The 13331-nt window shown below is 19.9% G+C and overlaps 16 protein-coding genes and 13 non-coding genes across 29 annotated transcripts; 1 reads left to right on the top strand and 28 right to left on the bottom strand. All coding sequences in view use genetic code 11, as the record gives it.

The window, feature by feature from the left end:
- TP05_0016 (ribosomal protein S11) lies at positions 1–423 on the bottom strand (the record flags this gene model as incomplete). Its single annotated transcript, XM_757592.1, has 1 exon — positions 1–423. The coding sequence occupies one exon, from the start codon at positions 421–423 to the stop codon at positions 1–3; it is 423 nt and encodes a 140-aa protein (XP_762685.1).
- Positions 420–536, bottom strand: TP05_0015 (ribosomal protein L36; the record flags this gene model as incomplete). Its single annotated transcript, XM_757591.1, has 1 exon — positions 420–536. One exon carries the CDS (start codon positions 534–536, stop codon positions 420–422), a length of 117 nt encoding a protein of 38 aa, XP_762684.1.
- Positions 502–807, bottom strand: TP05_0014 (hypothetical protein; the record flags this gene model as incomplete). The annotated part of the gene is made up of 1 exon (XM_757590.1): positions 502–807. One exon carries the CDS (start codon positions 805–807, stop codon positions 502–504), a length of 306 nt encoding a protein of 101 aa, XP_762683.1.
- Positions 808–827: 20 nt separating this feature from the next.
- Positions 828–1451, bottom strand: TP05_0013 (ribosomal protein S5; the record flags this gene model as incomplete). The annotated part of the gene is made up of 1 exon (XM_757589.1): positions 828–1451. One exon carries the CDS (start codon positions 1449–1451, stop codon positions 828–830), a length of 624 nt encoding a protein of 207 aa, XP_762682.1.
- On the bottom strand, positions 1451–2029 carry TP05_0012 (ribosomal protein L6; the record flags this gene model as incomplete). Its single annotated transcript, XM_757588.1, has 1 exon — positions 1451–2029. One exon carries the CDS (start codon positions 2027–2029, stop codon positions 1451–1453), a length of 579 nt encoding a protein of 192 aa, XP_762681.1.
- Positions 1977–2312, bottom strand: TP05_0011 (ribosomal protein S8; the record flags this gene model as incomplete). The annotated part of the gene is made up of 1 exon (XM_757587.1): positions 1977–2312. The coding sequence occupies one exon, from the start codon at positions 2310–2312 to the stop codon at positions 1977–1979; it is 336 nt and encodes a 111-aa protein (XP_762680.1).
- On the bottom strand, positions 2312–2776 carry TP05_0010 (hypothetical protein; the record flags this gene model as incomplete). The annotated part of the gene is made up of 1 exon (XM_757586.1): positions 2312–2776. The coding sequence occupies one exon, from the start codon at positions 2774–2776 to the stop codon at positions 2312–2314; it is 465 nt and encodes a 154-aa protein (XP_762679.1).
- A 113-nt stretch (positions 2777–2889) lies between these two features.
- Positions 2890–3513, bottom strand: TP05_0009 (hypothetical protein; the record flags this gene model as incomplete). The annotated part of the gene is made up of 1 exon (XM_757585.1): positions 2890–3513. One exon carries the CDS (start codon positions 3511–3513, stop codon positions 2890–2892), a length of 624 nt encoding a protein of 207 aa, XP_762678.1.
- Positions 3514–3521: 8 nt separating this feature from the next.
- Positions 3522–3884, bottom strand: TP05_0008 (ribosomal protein L14; the record flags this gene model as incomplete). The annotated part of the gene is made up of 1 exon (XM_757584.1): positions 3522–3884. One exon carries the CDS (start codon positions 3882–3884, stop codon positions 3522–3524), a length of 363 nt encoding a protein of 120 aa, XP_762677.1.
- Positions 3877–4080, bottom strand: TP05_0007 (hypothetical protein; the record flags this gene model as incomplete). The annotated part of the gene is made up of 1 exon (XM_757583.1): positions 3877–4080. The coding sequence occupies one exon, from the start codon at positions 4078–4080 to the stop codon at positions 3877–3879; it is 204 nt and encodes a 67-aa protein (XP_762676.1).
- Positions 4070–4495, bottom strand: TP05_0006 (ribosomal protein L16; the record flags this gene model as incomplete). Its single annotated transcript, XM_757582.1, has 1 exon — positions 4070–4495. The coding sequence occupies one exon, from the start codon at positions 4493–4495 to the stop codon at positions 4070–4072; it is 426 nt and encodes a 141-aa protein (XP_762675.1).
- A 16-nt stretch (positions 4496–4511) lies between these two features.
- TP05_0005 (ribosomal protein S3) lies at positions 4512–5210 on the bottom strand (the record flags this gene model as incomplete). Its single annotated transcript, XM_757581.1, has 1 exon — positions 4512–5210. One exon carries the CDS (start codon positions 5208–5210, stop codon positions 4512–4514), a length of 699 nt encoding a protein of 232 aa, XP_762674.1.
- TP05_0004 (ribosomal protein S19) lies at positions 5203–5439 on the bottom strand (the record flags this gene model as incomplete). The annotated part of the gene is made up of 1 exon (XM_757580.1): positions 5203–5439. One exon carries the CDS (start codon positions 5437–5439, stop codon positions 5203–5205), a length of 237 nt encoding a protein of 78 aa, XP_762673.1.
- rpl2 (ribosomal protein L2) lies at positions 5423–6163 on the bottom strand (the record flags this gene model as incomplete). Its single annotated transcript, XM_757579.1, has 1 exon — positions 5423–6163. One exon carries the CDS (start codon positions 6161–6163, stop codon positions 5423–5425), a length of 741 nt encoding a protein of 246 aa, XP_762672.1.
- A 10-nt stretch (positions 6164–6173) lies between these two features.
- Positions 6174–6707, bottom strand: TP05_0002 (ribosomal protein L4; the record flags this gene model as incomplete). Its single annotated transcript, XM_757578.1, has 1 exon — positions 6174–6707. The coding sequence occupies one exon, from the start codon at positions 6705–6707 to the stop codon at positions 6174–6176; it is 534 nt and encodes a 177-aa protein (XP_762671.1).
- A 16-nt stretch (positions 6708–6723) lies between these two features.
- On the bottom strand, positions 6724–6798 carry TP05_0057. Its single transcript has one exon. It is a non-coding gene; the product is annotated as a tRNA-Ser (tRNA).
- A 35-nt stretch (positions 6799–6833) lies between these two features.
- TP05_0056 lies at positions 6834–6905 on the bottom strand. The gene has a single exon. It is a non-coding gene; the product is annotated as a tRNA-Pro (tRNA).
- A 13-nt stretch (positions 6906–6918) lies between these two features.
- Positions 6919–7000, bottom strand: TP05_0055. Its single transcript has one exon. It is a non-coding gene; the product is annotated as a tRNA-Tyr (tRNA).
- Positions 7001–7011: 11 nt separating this feature from the next.
- Positions 7012–7084, bottom strand: TP05_0054. The gene has a single exon. It is a non-coding gene; the product is annotated as a tRNA-Glu (tRNA).
- Positions 7085–7089: 5 nt separating this feature from the next.
- TP05_0053 lies at positions 7090–7161 on the bottom strand. Its single transcript has one exon. It is a non-coding gene; the product is annotated as a tRNA-Asp (tRNA).
- A 57-nt stretch (positions 7162–7218) lies between these two features.
- TP05_0052 lies at positions 7219–7468 on the bottom strand. Its single transcript has one exon. It is a non-coding gene; the product is annotated as a tRNA-Lys (tRNA).
- Positions 7469–7510: 42 nt separating this feature from the next.
- TP05_0051 lies at positions 7511–7582 on the bottom strand. The gene has a single exon. It is a non-coding gene; the product is annotated as a tRNA-Met (tRNA).
- Positions 7583–7638: 56 nt separating this feature from the next.
- TP05_0050 lies at positions 7639–7709 on the bottom strand. The gene has a single exon. It is a non-coding gene; the product is annotated as a tRNA-His (tRNA).
- Positions 7710–7772: 63 nt separating this feature from the next.
- On the bottom strand, positions 7773–7841 carry TP05_0049. The gene has a single exon. It is a non-coding gene; the product is annotated as a tRNA-Gly (tRNA).
- Positions 7842–7925: 84 nt separating this feature from the next.
- TP05_0001 (ribosomal protein S4) lies at positions 7926–8543 on the bottom strand (the record flags this gene model as incomplete). The annotated part of the gene is made up of 1 exon (XM_757577.1): positions 7926–8543. One exon carries the CDS (start codon positions 8541–8543, stop codon positions 7926–7928), a length of 618 nt encoding a protein of 205 aa, XP_762670.1.
- Positions 8544–8562: 19 nt separating this feature from the next.
- TP05_0048 lies at positions 8563–8635 on the bottom strand. Its single transcript has one exon. It is a non-coding gene; the product is annotated as a tRNA-Thr (tRNA).
- Positions 8636–8651: 16 nt separating this feature from the next.
- Positions 8652–11427, bottom strand: TP05_0046. The gene has a single exon. It is a non-coding gene; the product is annotated as a 28S ribosomal RNA (ribosomal RNA).
- TP05_0047 lies at positions 11407–11654 on the top strand. Its single transcript has one exon. It is a non-coding gene; the product is annotated as a tRNA-Phe (tRNA).
- Positions 11655–11736: 82 nt separating this feature from the next.
- Positions 11737–13244, bottom strand: TP05_0045. Its single transcript has one exon. It is a non-coding gene; the product is annotated as a 16S ribosomal RNA (ribosomal RNA).
- Between the last annotated feature and the right edge of the window lie 87 nt (positions 13245–13331).

Below are 13331 nucleotides of genomic sequence, written 5' to 3'. Positions count from 1 at the left end.
TTATAAAAATCTACGTTTTTTTAATTTGCATCCGTTATGTGGTATAGATATACTTACATAAATACTACTTATTTTGATAAGTTTATCAGCATAGATAGTATTTAATAATATATTTAAAAAAATATATTTTATTCTTTTATTACTTTTAAATATTAGATTTATTTTTTTAAAATTATTATGTATTAAAAAAGCTTTTAATTTTCGTGAAATAATGTTATAAACTTTAATAGAATTTTTATTTTTATTTTTAAAATTGCATAACCCACATGAGTATGATTTTAACAATCTACTAAAAGAAAAAAGTCCCATAAATTTAATAATTTTACTTATCGATATGAATATATTATTCATTTTAAAAGATACACAAACTACAATCGAATTATAATTTTTATTATGTTTTTTTGTTATATATTTTATATTCATTTTTGTTTATGTTTGTGGTTTTTATGTAACTTACAAGTATTTACTAACCTCTTATTACGTCTTACTATTTTGCAAAGATTACATATTTGTTTTATGGACGTTTTTGTTTTCATTATTTTTTTTTATTGTATTTAATCGAATGTTATTAAATTTAATTGAATTTTTTTTAAATGAATTTAAATTAAAAGTAGAATATTTAACTATAAGATTTTTATATTCACAATTAATTTTATTATAATTACTAATTTTTTTATATATATTGTTATTATACATATTAAATATAAATTTTATTTTATATAAATTTATACCGACTATATTGTCAATATCTTTTATATATAAAGGTTTATTTATAATTGGTCTTGTTTTTTTTAATTTATTAGTCATTATTTTTAAATATTTAAATGTTAAAAATTATGTAATATAGATTTTAATACATTTATAGAAGTTTTTGACGAGTATGAAACTAATTTTATTTTTTGGTATCCAGAAACTTTAATTAAATTATCATACATTTTTAGGTTTTTTCTATTTTCTGTCATATTAAGAGCTTTAAATGTGCATCCTTTATATTTTAGCTGTTTATAATCATTACATTCAAAATTTAAATTATACACATTTTGTTTAGCTGTATTCACAGATTTTGAATATGATCTTTTAAACAACCTGTTTTTACCTTCTCCTATTCCGACCCATTGTCTATTTGTTCCAACACATGTTATAATTTTATATCTAAAAACTCTACTACGTTTTAATGTTAACGAAGTTCTGTGAATTTTTAAAATAATTTTTTGTACTATTTTTTTTTTATAAAATGGTTTTTTTAACTTTGTTTTATTATATAATATTTTTTTACTAAAAGGACAAATTAATTTAAAAATATTATTTTTATAAATGCGCATATCTGGTGTATAATTTTTAGTATTTGTATAAATATTATTGTCATAGTTATCTAAATATATATTATTAATATTATTTTTTTGGTTTTTTAACAAAATTTTTTTTAATATTAAATTTATATTAAAATTCATTACGTTTTTTTTTGAGATTTTCTTTTTCTAATAATTATTTTTTCATCCGAATAATACATACCGACATGAGTACAAACATCTATTTTTTTTATATTTTTAATAAGGGAAGCTAAGTTAGTGACATATTCTATATTTTTTGACGACAAATGTATAAATTTATCTTTTGCATTACTTAAATTTATTTGGACATCATTAATATGTGGTAAATATATTATAGTATTTCTCAAATTATTAATTTTTATTATTAATTTATTTTGTATTAATAAATTCGGATACGCAATTTTACTTACAATTATATTTATTGATTTTGTCTCTTTTAAAATTTTTATTGTTTTTAACAAGATTTTATTAAAAAGATTTAAAAATTTGTAATCAATTTTTGAGTTAAGAAATTTTTTATTGGTAAGTGTAAACTTATATATAAACTTATTTATATATAAAATAAATTTTTCATTGTCAAAACAATCTTTTATAAATGTATATAGCCAATTAGCATATTTATCAAATATTAAGCCTATTTTATTTTTATTCATTAAGGGTTTTATTAATATATAACAATACAGTACCGCCAATACCATATAATATAGCTTTTTTATCTGTCATTACTCCTAAAGGTGTTGATAAAATTAAATAACCTGATTTTAATTTTTTTTTTGTTTTTATGAGATTTTTATTGTTTAATTTAAAATAAGAAGAAGGTTTATGAAGTATTTTAATATAATCAAAATTTTTATCAAATGTTATACGACGTATATTATTATTTAATTTTATATATTTTAAATTTTTTATACTATTAGTAGATGAAAGTTTTTCATATAGTTGACGATTAAATTTGTTATATTTAACTTTATTTGTTATCATTATTTTTTATTAAATTTTATGTTTAAAATATTTTTTATATAGTTTAACTTTTCTAGATTATCAGCATACTTATTAAATATTAACTGTATATTAAATGTACAATTAAAATCAAGAGAAGCAATTGTTCTATATTCAAAAAAATATTTTTTATTATGCAATAATAAGTAAGCATTATAATTATTATCGAATATAAAATTTTTACTATCAAAAATTAAATCTTTTTTTATTTTAGGTATTGTAAAATTTATTAACTTATATAAAAACAAATCTAAATTTTTGTTTAAAAGAGTGCTTTTAAAACCTACAATTTCATTTTTCTTATTTAATATTATCTCAGGACTTTGTCTAGAAACGGTTTTATAAAATAACATTAAATTTTTTATAAAATTTATATCTGTACAATTTTTATTATCATAAATGTAACTATACAAAATTATTTTAGTTATTAATTTTCTATTATTCATTACTTTTTTTTATATTTTATTATTTTTTTCTAAATAAAATTTAAAATATTAAAATTTATGAAAAAATGTTAAAACAATTTACTAATGTAAATATAAAAATGTTATTATTCTTTTTATATTCTATAATTTTTTATTATTTTTTGAAAAATACATACCAATATCCCTATAAAAGTCCAAACTTTTCCACAATATAATAAAAACTTAATAAATTTTCTCAAAATTTTAAATAATGGATGTACGGTAAATATGGACGGTTTTTTTTCTTTTTCTTTGATATAATTTTCTAATATAGATATTAAAAATTTTAAAATAGCAATAAATTGTATTTTTATTGCTCTTGATTTATAGAATATATAAATATCAAATGATTCATATATTAATTTATAATTTTTTATTATAGTATATACAATATCAGCAATAATATTTTCTTGTACCAGGTACTCATTATTGCTTAATATAATATAACTATTTACAGCTATTTTATTTTTTATATCTGTTATAGAACTATAAAGTTTAAACAATATATCTTTTATTATACTTTTATATTTTATACAGTCAATTTCAAACAATATTATATAATTGTTGTTTTTCATACTGTTAAAACACGTTTGCACAATTTTTATTATATTTATTATGTTACTTTCATTATATATTATTTTTATATATAATATAAAATAGTTTATACTTATATTAATTAAATTAAAAAATTTATCAAAGTATTTTAATATGTAACTCATTATTTAAATTATATAAATTTAGCTTTTTTAAAATTAACTTTTGATCCATATATATATCCTTTAATAATTGAAGAAACTAATCCTTTTATTTTTTTACAACAAATTTTATTTTGATCGAATAATACAGCAGAATTAGTACTAAATTTTGTGCCCTTATTAACAACAAAATCTAAATTTTTTGCACATACTATTAACACACGAACCATATCGGATTTTTTACAATCAAATTTCATATTTCTTCCTTTTTTTATTACTGAAACAGATTTATTATTTACTTTCAACTTTTTATTTTTATCGATGATATGTATATTTTTCAATTTTTGTATACCACTGTTATCAGACGTTTTTAATATTGCACCTAAATTACTCATTATTATTTATATAAAATTTATTTTTTTTTATAGTTATCTTTTTATTACATACGTTTGTTTCTTGCCTTGGATTATATGTTTTATTATACCTATTATATCTAATTAATTTTTTATATTTATTGTTTAATTTTTTTTTTAAATTATAATATATTGAATATTTTTTATCGTTATGAATAATTATTGCGTTATAAAACATTTTTTTTTAATATAAGTTTAATTTTAATATTTAGTCTTTTATTAATTAAATTAAATATTTTAACTAAATTGTCTAAAGGTGTTTTCATTCCTTCAAATATAATTTCTCCTGGTTTTAAAATATACAATAATTTAAACATTGTACCTTTTCCTGATCCCATTCTAGAATCTTTAGGTTTTTTAGATATTATATGAGTAGGACGTACTTTTATCCAAATTTTACCTTTATTTCTCATATTTCTAACAATACAACATCTACAAGCTTCGATTTGGTTCGGTGTTATAATATCACTTTTACATGTTACAATTCCCCAATCTCCATAATCAAGTTTAATATTTTTTTTTATGTTTTTTAATTTATACATATGATTAGACTTATATTTTTTATTATGAGTATTTAATAGCAAATTAACCATTTTAATGTATTGAAAATTATCTGTATAGCCAAACTTTGATACCTACCATACCATTGTCAGTTTTCACACTTTTTTTAGCATATACTACATTAGACATTACAAATGATAATGATGTATTTCCTCTTGCGTATTTAAATGATTTTTTTTTGGAGTTTTTATATAAACATCCTGAATATAGACATTTTGCACCTATTATATTTATTTTTCTATTATATTTATCTGATTTAAATAAAGAATTAATAAAATATATGATTCTTACTTTAAAATTTTTATTTTTTTCTATAAAATTTTTTATAGATGTTATAACATAATAAATATTATTTTTATAATATTTTAATTTTTTCATATGTATAAAAACAAAATAATTACTTGCATATAAATTAAATTTTATGAAATAATTAATATAATTAGAAAGTTTTATTATATTTTTATACAAAAATAATAATGCTTTATTTTTTTTCAAATTATAAAATATTAAAGATATATGCACACTAAAAAAATCGTAATAATTCGAATTAATATATAATAATTTATTTGAAAAATTTTTATATTTACCTATCTTTGTTTTAAATAAATAAATAAAATTCAATAATAATTGAAAAAATTTAAAATAGGTTAAATAGTGTTTATTATTATTTAGTTTTATATGTATTGTATTTAAATAATTAGGTATATTTTTAAATCTTAACAATAAAGGAGATACTATTTTAGACATTATTAATTATATATCTGCATTTTAATCCAAATTTTAATGAATTAACTTTTATTGGTATGAATCGAATACCGTTATATACTTTTATTGTAGTGTTATTAAACAAAGAAGATAATTTTAAATTTCTATTATATGTTTTAAAGACAAAATATTTATTTAAGTTTCTATTTTTATTTTTTAGATAAGTATTTTTATCTAAAAATATTTTTTTCCATTTATTTAATATAATCATTTTTAAATTTAACTGTTTTAACTCCTTTAGTTTTTTTACCTTTAAAAGAACATATTGATCTTCTACCAATTGGAGCTTTACCTTCTCCACCACCATGAGGATGGTCACAAGCGTTCATAGCTGAACCTCTTACTTTAGGTCTATTACCAAAAAGTCTTTCAGTACCAGCTTTTTGCTTAAAATTTGAAATTACTTTTTCAGAATTACCATAAACAGCGTAACATTTATTATTTAATTTTTTTATTTTGTTTGAAGGTAATTTTATTTTTATTAAATTATTTTCTTTGTTTAAAAGTATAGAAACACATTTTGCTGATAAACAAATTTTAGATTTTATTTTAGGTTTAAATTCTAAACTATACAACTTATCGTTTATATCAAAATTATTTAAGTAGTTAATATCTCCAAAGTGTTTGCTAGTTTTCTCCGTAAATTTTATTAAATCACCTAATGATTTTTTGTTTGGTTTTATTATATATCTTAATTGTCCTTTAGTTTTACCTTCCATACTTAAACCTAAAATTAGTTTTGTATTTCTATACATGTGATTAGATTCCGTACTAAGCAGTCTTATATAAAACTTTTTATCTGTTTCATAATTAAAATAATTCAAATCTATAGGTATATATAACGATTTTCTACCCTTTTCTCTATGTCTAGTTACTATGCGACCATAATTATTTTTACCTATTTTTTTATTATAGTTTATTTTGAAAATTACCATTTTATATTTTTTAATACACTATATTTATACACTTTTTATTGTTTATTAAATGTTTATAATTGTGTATAGAATTTAAATAAAAAGTATTTATACTACTTATTTTGAATAAATTATTATTATTATATGTAATATAATATATAAATTTAATTATTTCTAAATTATTAATAGTTATTATATTTTTATTATCAATTAGTAAACTATTTAATAAATTTTTGTTAAATTTTTTTTCTTTTAATTTTATATTTCTTAAACCGAACCACAATAAACCTTTTCTAAGAGTATGTGATGACGATGATCCTGACCTTGATTTACCAGTTCTTTTTTTGGAAACAATATTTTTTTTACTTTTATTAAAATTTAGTTTATTTCTAAAATTAAACATATTATTTTTAATATTTTTTTTTATGTCATATAATATTTTTTTATTACTGTTTAAAAATTTATTTATAAATATATTAAAACAATAAATAAGTTTATTTTTAATTGTTAAACCAAATTTTATATTTAATATTAATTGGCTGAATATAGTATTATCACTAAACATTTGTTAATTAAATTAAAAGAAAGAAAGGGATTTAAACCCTCATATTCTAAACTAGCAATCTAGACTCTTTACCAAGTTAAGATATCTTTCTATAACAATAAATTTTTATATGAAATTGATTTTTTATCAAAATAATTGGACTTAAACCAACATCTTTCATTCCCAATATGAATATGTTATCAATTACACCATATATTGTCAATATAAGCTGTAAGTAAGATCAGATTTTAACTGATGAAGAACTAGTCTATGGATCTACAGGCCACTCCTTTTGAACACTCAGGCACTTACTTTGTTTAAGACAATCTTTAAAGGAAATTTGAATTCCTATCTCTTTCTTGAAAAAAAAACGTCTTAACCAGTTAGACTATTAAAGATAAAACGAAATTAATGGGATTTAAACCCACATCTTTACTTTGACAATGTAAAATTTTATTAGTTAAACTATAACTTCAACATTTTACTTTTACTGAATTATTTTTTTTATATTAAAATAGTGAGAAAGTTGAAAATGGAGGGGCTCGAACCCTCAAAAAATGGGCCTTCAAAATATTTTAAGACTTTTTATTTAGTTTGGTTTTATAAATTTTGACTTTATATTAATCACATTTTTATTTTAAAGTCTTTGGAGTTTGATTAATAAACTTCAGAATTGTAAATTATCTTCTTATTTTTTTATTTCTTTTAAAATATCAAATTCTCATATAATATGTGTATATTAACACAGATAAAAGTCCATTGTGTATTCCAGTTCCACCACATTTTCTATATGATAAATATATATTATTTAACACACAAAAATTTATATCTAAGTAGATTTGAACTACTGTACATGAGGTATGAACTCATCGCTTTAGCCTCTAAGCTATAGATACTTTATAATAAATTTTGAATTTCGATATATTTGTTATTAATAAACTTTTACTAAACAGGTAAATAAAGAGAATCGAACTCTTAATCAAAAAATCCACAATTTTTTTTCTTACCTTTAGATATATTTACCCAAAATTTTAATTTAATGCAAACACAAAGATAAAAATTATATATTTCTAGTTTTATAAATAATATATATAGAGGGATTCTAACCCTCAAAATTAATTCGGAAAATTAATATTTTAGTTAAATTATATATATATTATTTTTTTATATTATTATATAATTTATTGGAAAATTATATTTTATAATGAAAAATTTTTAAGTATATGCAAAACATAAATTTTAAATTTTATGTTTAATATAATAGTCACTAGTTTTAGTTTTATTTATTTGTATTTTAAAATTTTTATTACACATTGTATTATTTAAATTGTTCATATCAAATTTTAAAATAATTTGTTTAATTAATATAGGTTTACATGTTTTTCTACAAATTTTATTTATAGTTATATTTCTAATTATATGATTATATATAAGTTTTTTTATTATTTGATCGCAAGATATATTATATAAATGTATAATATCTAAATTTTTAACACAATAACTTGGATGTCTTGCAATTGTATTGTTTAAAAATATATGTTTATGTGATATATTTTGTTTTGATTGATTTATAGTTGAAAATAAATTATTATTAAATAAAACAAAATCTAATCTGGATTTTAAAATTTTTAAGAATTTATATATGTTTACAAATAAAAATTTGTTGAAAGAGTATTTTAATTTCTTGTCCTTAACATCATATAAAATTTTAAGTATTTTTATATTTGTAGGTAACTTGTATTCTTTATATATATGTTTTTTTTTTTTAAATATTATATTTGTTTTAGTAGTTAATTCATATATATTAGTTAAATTAAATTTTCTTAATGTTTTTAATTTTTTTATATTGTATATCACTTAAAGTTTAATTTTAATAAGCTGAAAAAGAGACTGTAACTCTTATTTAGCTGATTACAAATCAACTGTTTTAACATTTAAACTATATCAGCATAAAATCAATATAAAATAAAATTATCGATATTATAAATATAAAGTTTAATATCTTTCGATATGTAAGCTTATATTTATATTTTATATTATTTATTATATAAATAACATCTTAAATCAATTAAAATTATAGAACATATTTAAATTAATATTCTCGCTTATCTGCTTTCAGCGATTATATTCTTTTCACATTTAGCTTAACAACAAAATACTTTAAAAAATAAAATTTTTAAAATAACTGTTACACCATTTATGTAATTTTCCTAGTCCTTGCGTACCACAAAAAATCATCACAATGTTCTATTAATTTACACCGGATATGGACCAAACTGTCTTGCGACGTTCTGAACCCAGCTCACGTACCGCTGTTTTGGGTGAACAAACCAACCCTTGAGAACTTCTCATCCTCAGGATGCGATAAGCCGACATCGAGGTGCCAAACCTCCCCGTCATTGAACATTTAGGAGAGATCAGCCTGTTATCCCTAGAGTAACTTTTATCCGTTGATCTATAAAATATCCATAAATAATATTTATAGGGTCAATAAGACAAACTTTCGTTACTGTATAATATGTTTATTTAACAGTTAAGCTATTAAACATCTTTTAATATTTTTATTGTCAATTTAGACAATAACAAATAACCTTTGTTATCCTCCGTTACTATTTGGGAGGGGACCGCCCCAGTCAAACTATCAAGTTTAAAATTAAATTTAACTAAATATTTATATTAAAATTATTAGAAAATTAATATTAAAAAAATGGTATTTCATATATCAAAAAATATTAAAAAATTTTTAATATTTTAAAACCATTTATTCTGCATAATTTAATATTTGTCTTCGTTAATAAACTATAGTAAAGCTTCATAGGGTCTTTCTGTCCTGGTGTAAATAGTCCGTATCTTCACAGACATTATTACTTCATTGAATATTTCTTTAAGACAGCGTTCAAATCGTTACGCCTTTCATGCGGGCCGGAACTTACCCGGCAAGGGGTTACGCTACCTTAGGACCGTTAAAAATACAGCCGTCGTTTTACTAGAGCTTATAAAAATATATCACAATTAATATTTTTTGTTAACTTACTAGAACTGGACAGGCATCAGCTTTTGTACATCATTATTAAATTTAGCAAAAGCCTGTGTTTTTGATAAACAGTCGTTTGAACCTAGTATTTTACACTCATTGTATTCCTTATCCCGAAGTTACGGAATCATTTTGCCTAGTTCCTTAAAGAAAAGTTATTCATCTCCTTAGTATATTTTCTACTTGTTCACTTGTTTCAGATTTAATACGAATATAATTAAATAATTTTTTAAAATAAGTATTTCTATTTAATATTTGTTACATACTAAAACTTTATATAAAAATTTTAAATATTTAATATAGAAATTTAAATAAAACATTAATATTTAATCTTCATCGAATAAAATAAAATTTTACTCTTAGACTTCGACTAACCCTATTTGATTAAATCATATAATAGGAAATCTATAAACAATAGGAGTATTAGATTATATCTAATATTATATTACTTAAATCGGCATTATCACTTTTATTTATAATTTTTCATTTATATTTGAATATAAACTATTTATAGATAAATAAAACGCTCTCTTACTAGATAAATATGTAAAAATATTTACTTTACAGGTTAGGTTATATAACTTAGTCTATATTATTTTAGATGTTTAAAAACATATAATAATGAGCTTTTACGCACTCCTTAGATAATAGCTGCTTAAAAGCTTATATTTTAAGATGTCTTTATAATTAAACTATCTTTTACTAAATATACATTTTAAGACCTTATTAAATAATCTGGGCTGTTTCCCTTTTGACATATTAAGCTTAACCCTAATAGTCTCAATTTAATATATTATATTTTACTTATTATTAAATTTTAATAATTAAGTAGAAACGATAATTTACAGTTTATTAAATATCTATAATAACTATTAAAATTACTACGATATAATATAGAGCTATACATTTCGTTTTTAACATTAATCTGTACCTAAATACATTTCAGAGAGAATCAGCTAGCTCCAAATTCGATTAGCATTTCACCACTAATTACATTTCGTCCAATAATTTTGAAATATTAACTGGTTCGAACATTATATCATTACAATATAATTTCTGAACATAATTAGATCATTTGGGTTCGGATCTATAATTATTAAATTAAAATAGTTTTTAAAGTGATTAAAACTCGCTTCAACTCTTATTACAATAAATCTTAATAAATTTATTTATTTAATAATTATAACTCACCGACTCATTCTTCAACAAGCATTCAATTAAATTATAATTTGTAAATTTAAATTGAATAAAAATTATAAAATTTAAAATTTCATGTTCTTTTCACTTTTTTATTCAAAAATCTTTTCATCTTTCTCTCACGATACTAGTTCTCTATAAAATTTTATATTATTTAAAGTTTTTAAGATGGTTCTAAAAATAAAAATCAAATAAAACACAAATTTACTTTACATATTAAAAACTTAACATAAATATTTTAATTTTACAATGATATAAAATCAAATATTCATAAATATTTCCTTTTCACTCGCCGCTACTAAGAAAATCGTTGTTACATTATATTTATTTTAGTACTAAGATGATTCAGTTCCTAAAATATACTTATTTTTATTTTTAAATAAAAATATTAAAAATGTTCAACATATTCGGTAACTTTATATATAAAAATATAAATTTTCGTTTTAAAATACGACCTTCTTCGACTATAAAATTATAGAAATCCATTTTAAATTTTAATTTAAAAAAAAACAATTTGAAAATTAATTTATTAGAAAACAAATAGATTAAAAACTATTATTTACAAAAATTTATTTTATTTTAAATTATATTTTCTATAAAAATTCTTAAAAATATTTTTTATATATAAAATCTTAGATATTTTACTATTTTAATATTAACTTTAATTAATAATATAATAGTCTAAACATTAAATTTAATATCAAATTCAATTGGAATTTAAAAACTTTTAAAATTTATATTTAAATATCTTAGATAAGTAAAAAATATTTTTTATATTTATACGTAAAATTTATAAAACATTACAACCTACAATTACACATAAAATCCAGCCGCACCTTCAGGTACGGCTACCTTGTTACGACTTAGTTCCGATCTCTAATCAATTATTTACTATCACATAAATAGTTTATGATTGATCAAATTTCAGAACTTGACGGGCTGTGTGTACAAAGCTTATTTCAAAATTCACCGTTATATATCTGACTAACGATTACTAGTGGTTACTACAATATTGTATAAACAAATTACAGTTTATACTCAGCACTTTGATAAATTTTAAAAATATAATAAAATTTATTAAAAAATTTATTTATATCTATATTGTATTCATCATTGTGTCACGTTAAACGGCCCAAAGTAACGAGATTATGATGATTTGACGTCGTCCTCCTCTTCCTAATCTATATACAATATAAGAATTACTTATATAAAATATGAAAATAAATGAAAAGGGTTGCGCTAGTTACAAAAATTAATTTGAGGCCTCACAGCACTAGCTTACGACAACCATGCAACACCTATAAATTGATTAGATTATTATATAAAAACAATCAATCAACTACTTTAAACTTTGGTAAGATTCTTAGGGTTTCATCTATTCTTCAACATGACCCATCACTTATATAAGCTCCCGTCAGTTCCTTTAAATTTTATTCTTGCGAACGTACTATTCAGGCGAAATATTTAACGCGTTAGCTTTAAAGCAATAAATTTAAAATATTTAATGCTCTTAATATTCATAGTTTACAGCTAGAACTACTGGGGTACCAAATCCCATTTGCTCCTCTAGCTTTCATTATTTAAATGTCAGAAATAGTTTAGCTTAATATTTTCATTCTCGGTCTTCCTTAATGTATCGTAACATTTCACTGTTCCTCAAAAAATTCCTTAAACTTATACTATTCTCTAGATTTTTAATTTTAATTAAATGTTTAAAAATTTCTTTTTTAAATTGTTCAACTAATACAAAAATCCATCTAAAAATGCTTTACGCCCAATAATCGTGAATAACACTAATATCCTCTGTCTAACCGCGGATGCTTGCACAGAGTTAGCCGATATTTTCTTACAATCCAATTAACTTATTTTTTAAATTATACACAGAAGTTTACACTTTATTTCTACCTTCACTGAATGTAACGTAGTTTAGCTTTCGCTAATTGCTTTCACTTCCCGATCAGCTTACCCCATTAAAGAAGTTTAGAATTTGTCTCAGTTCTAATGTGACTTTCATTTTCTCAAATTAGCTATTGATCTTCGCCTTAATATCAAATTACGATATTAATTAGCTAATCAAAAAATAAAATTAAATTATAAACAAAATTTTTTAAAGTACTTAAAGCACAAAATAAGAATTATAATTAAAATTATTTAACTAACTTTAAAATTTATTCTTAAAATTTATAAAAATTAATCTTATTTATTACTCACCTCTACACTAACTTTAATATTACATTAAGAAAAATGTTAATTTAAAGTTTAATTACGCTGACTAAAAAATTCATTTAAAGCGTTTATTCTAAGCCAGGATCAAACCTATAAAAATATATTCTAATATTAAAACTATATTAAAATTGTTTAAAAAAAATAATTTAATTACATTAATAAAAAATGCACTAAAAAATTTTACGTAA

Source organism: Theileria parva, apicoplast (assembly GCF_000165365.1).
Source record: "Theileria parva strain Muguga apicoplast, complete sequence".
Taxonomy (NCBI): Eukaryota; Apicomplexa; class Aconoidasida; order Piroplasmida; family Theileriidae; genus Theileria; species Theileria parva.
This window is presented reverse-complemented; position numbering and strand designations above follow the sequence as displayed.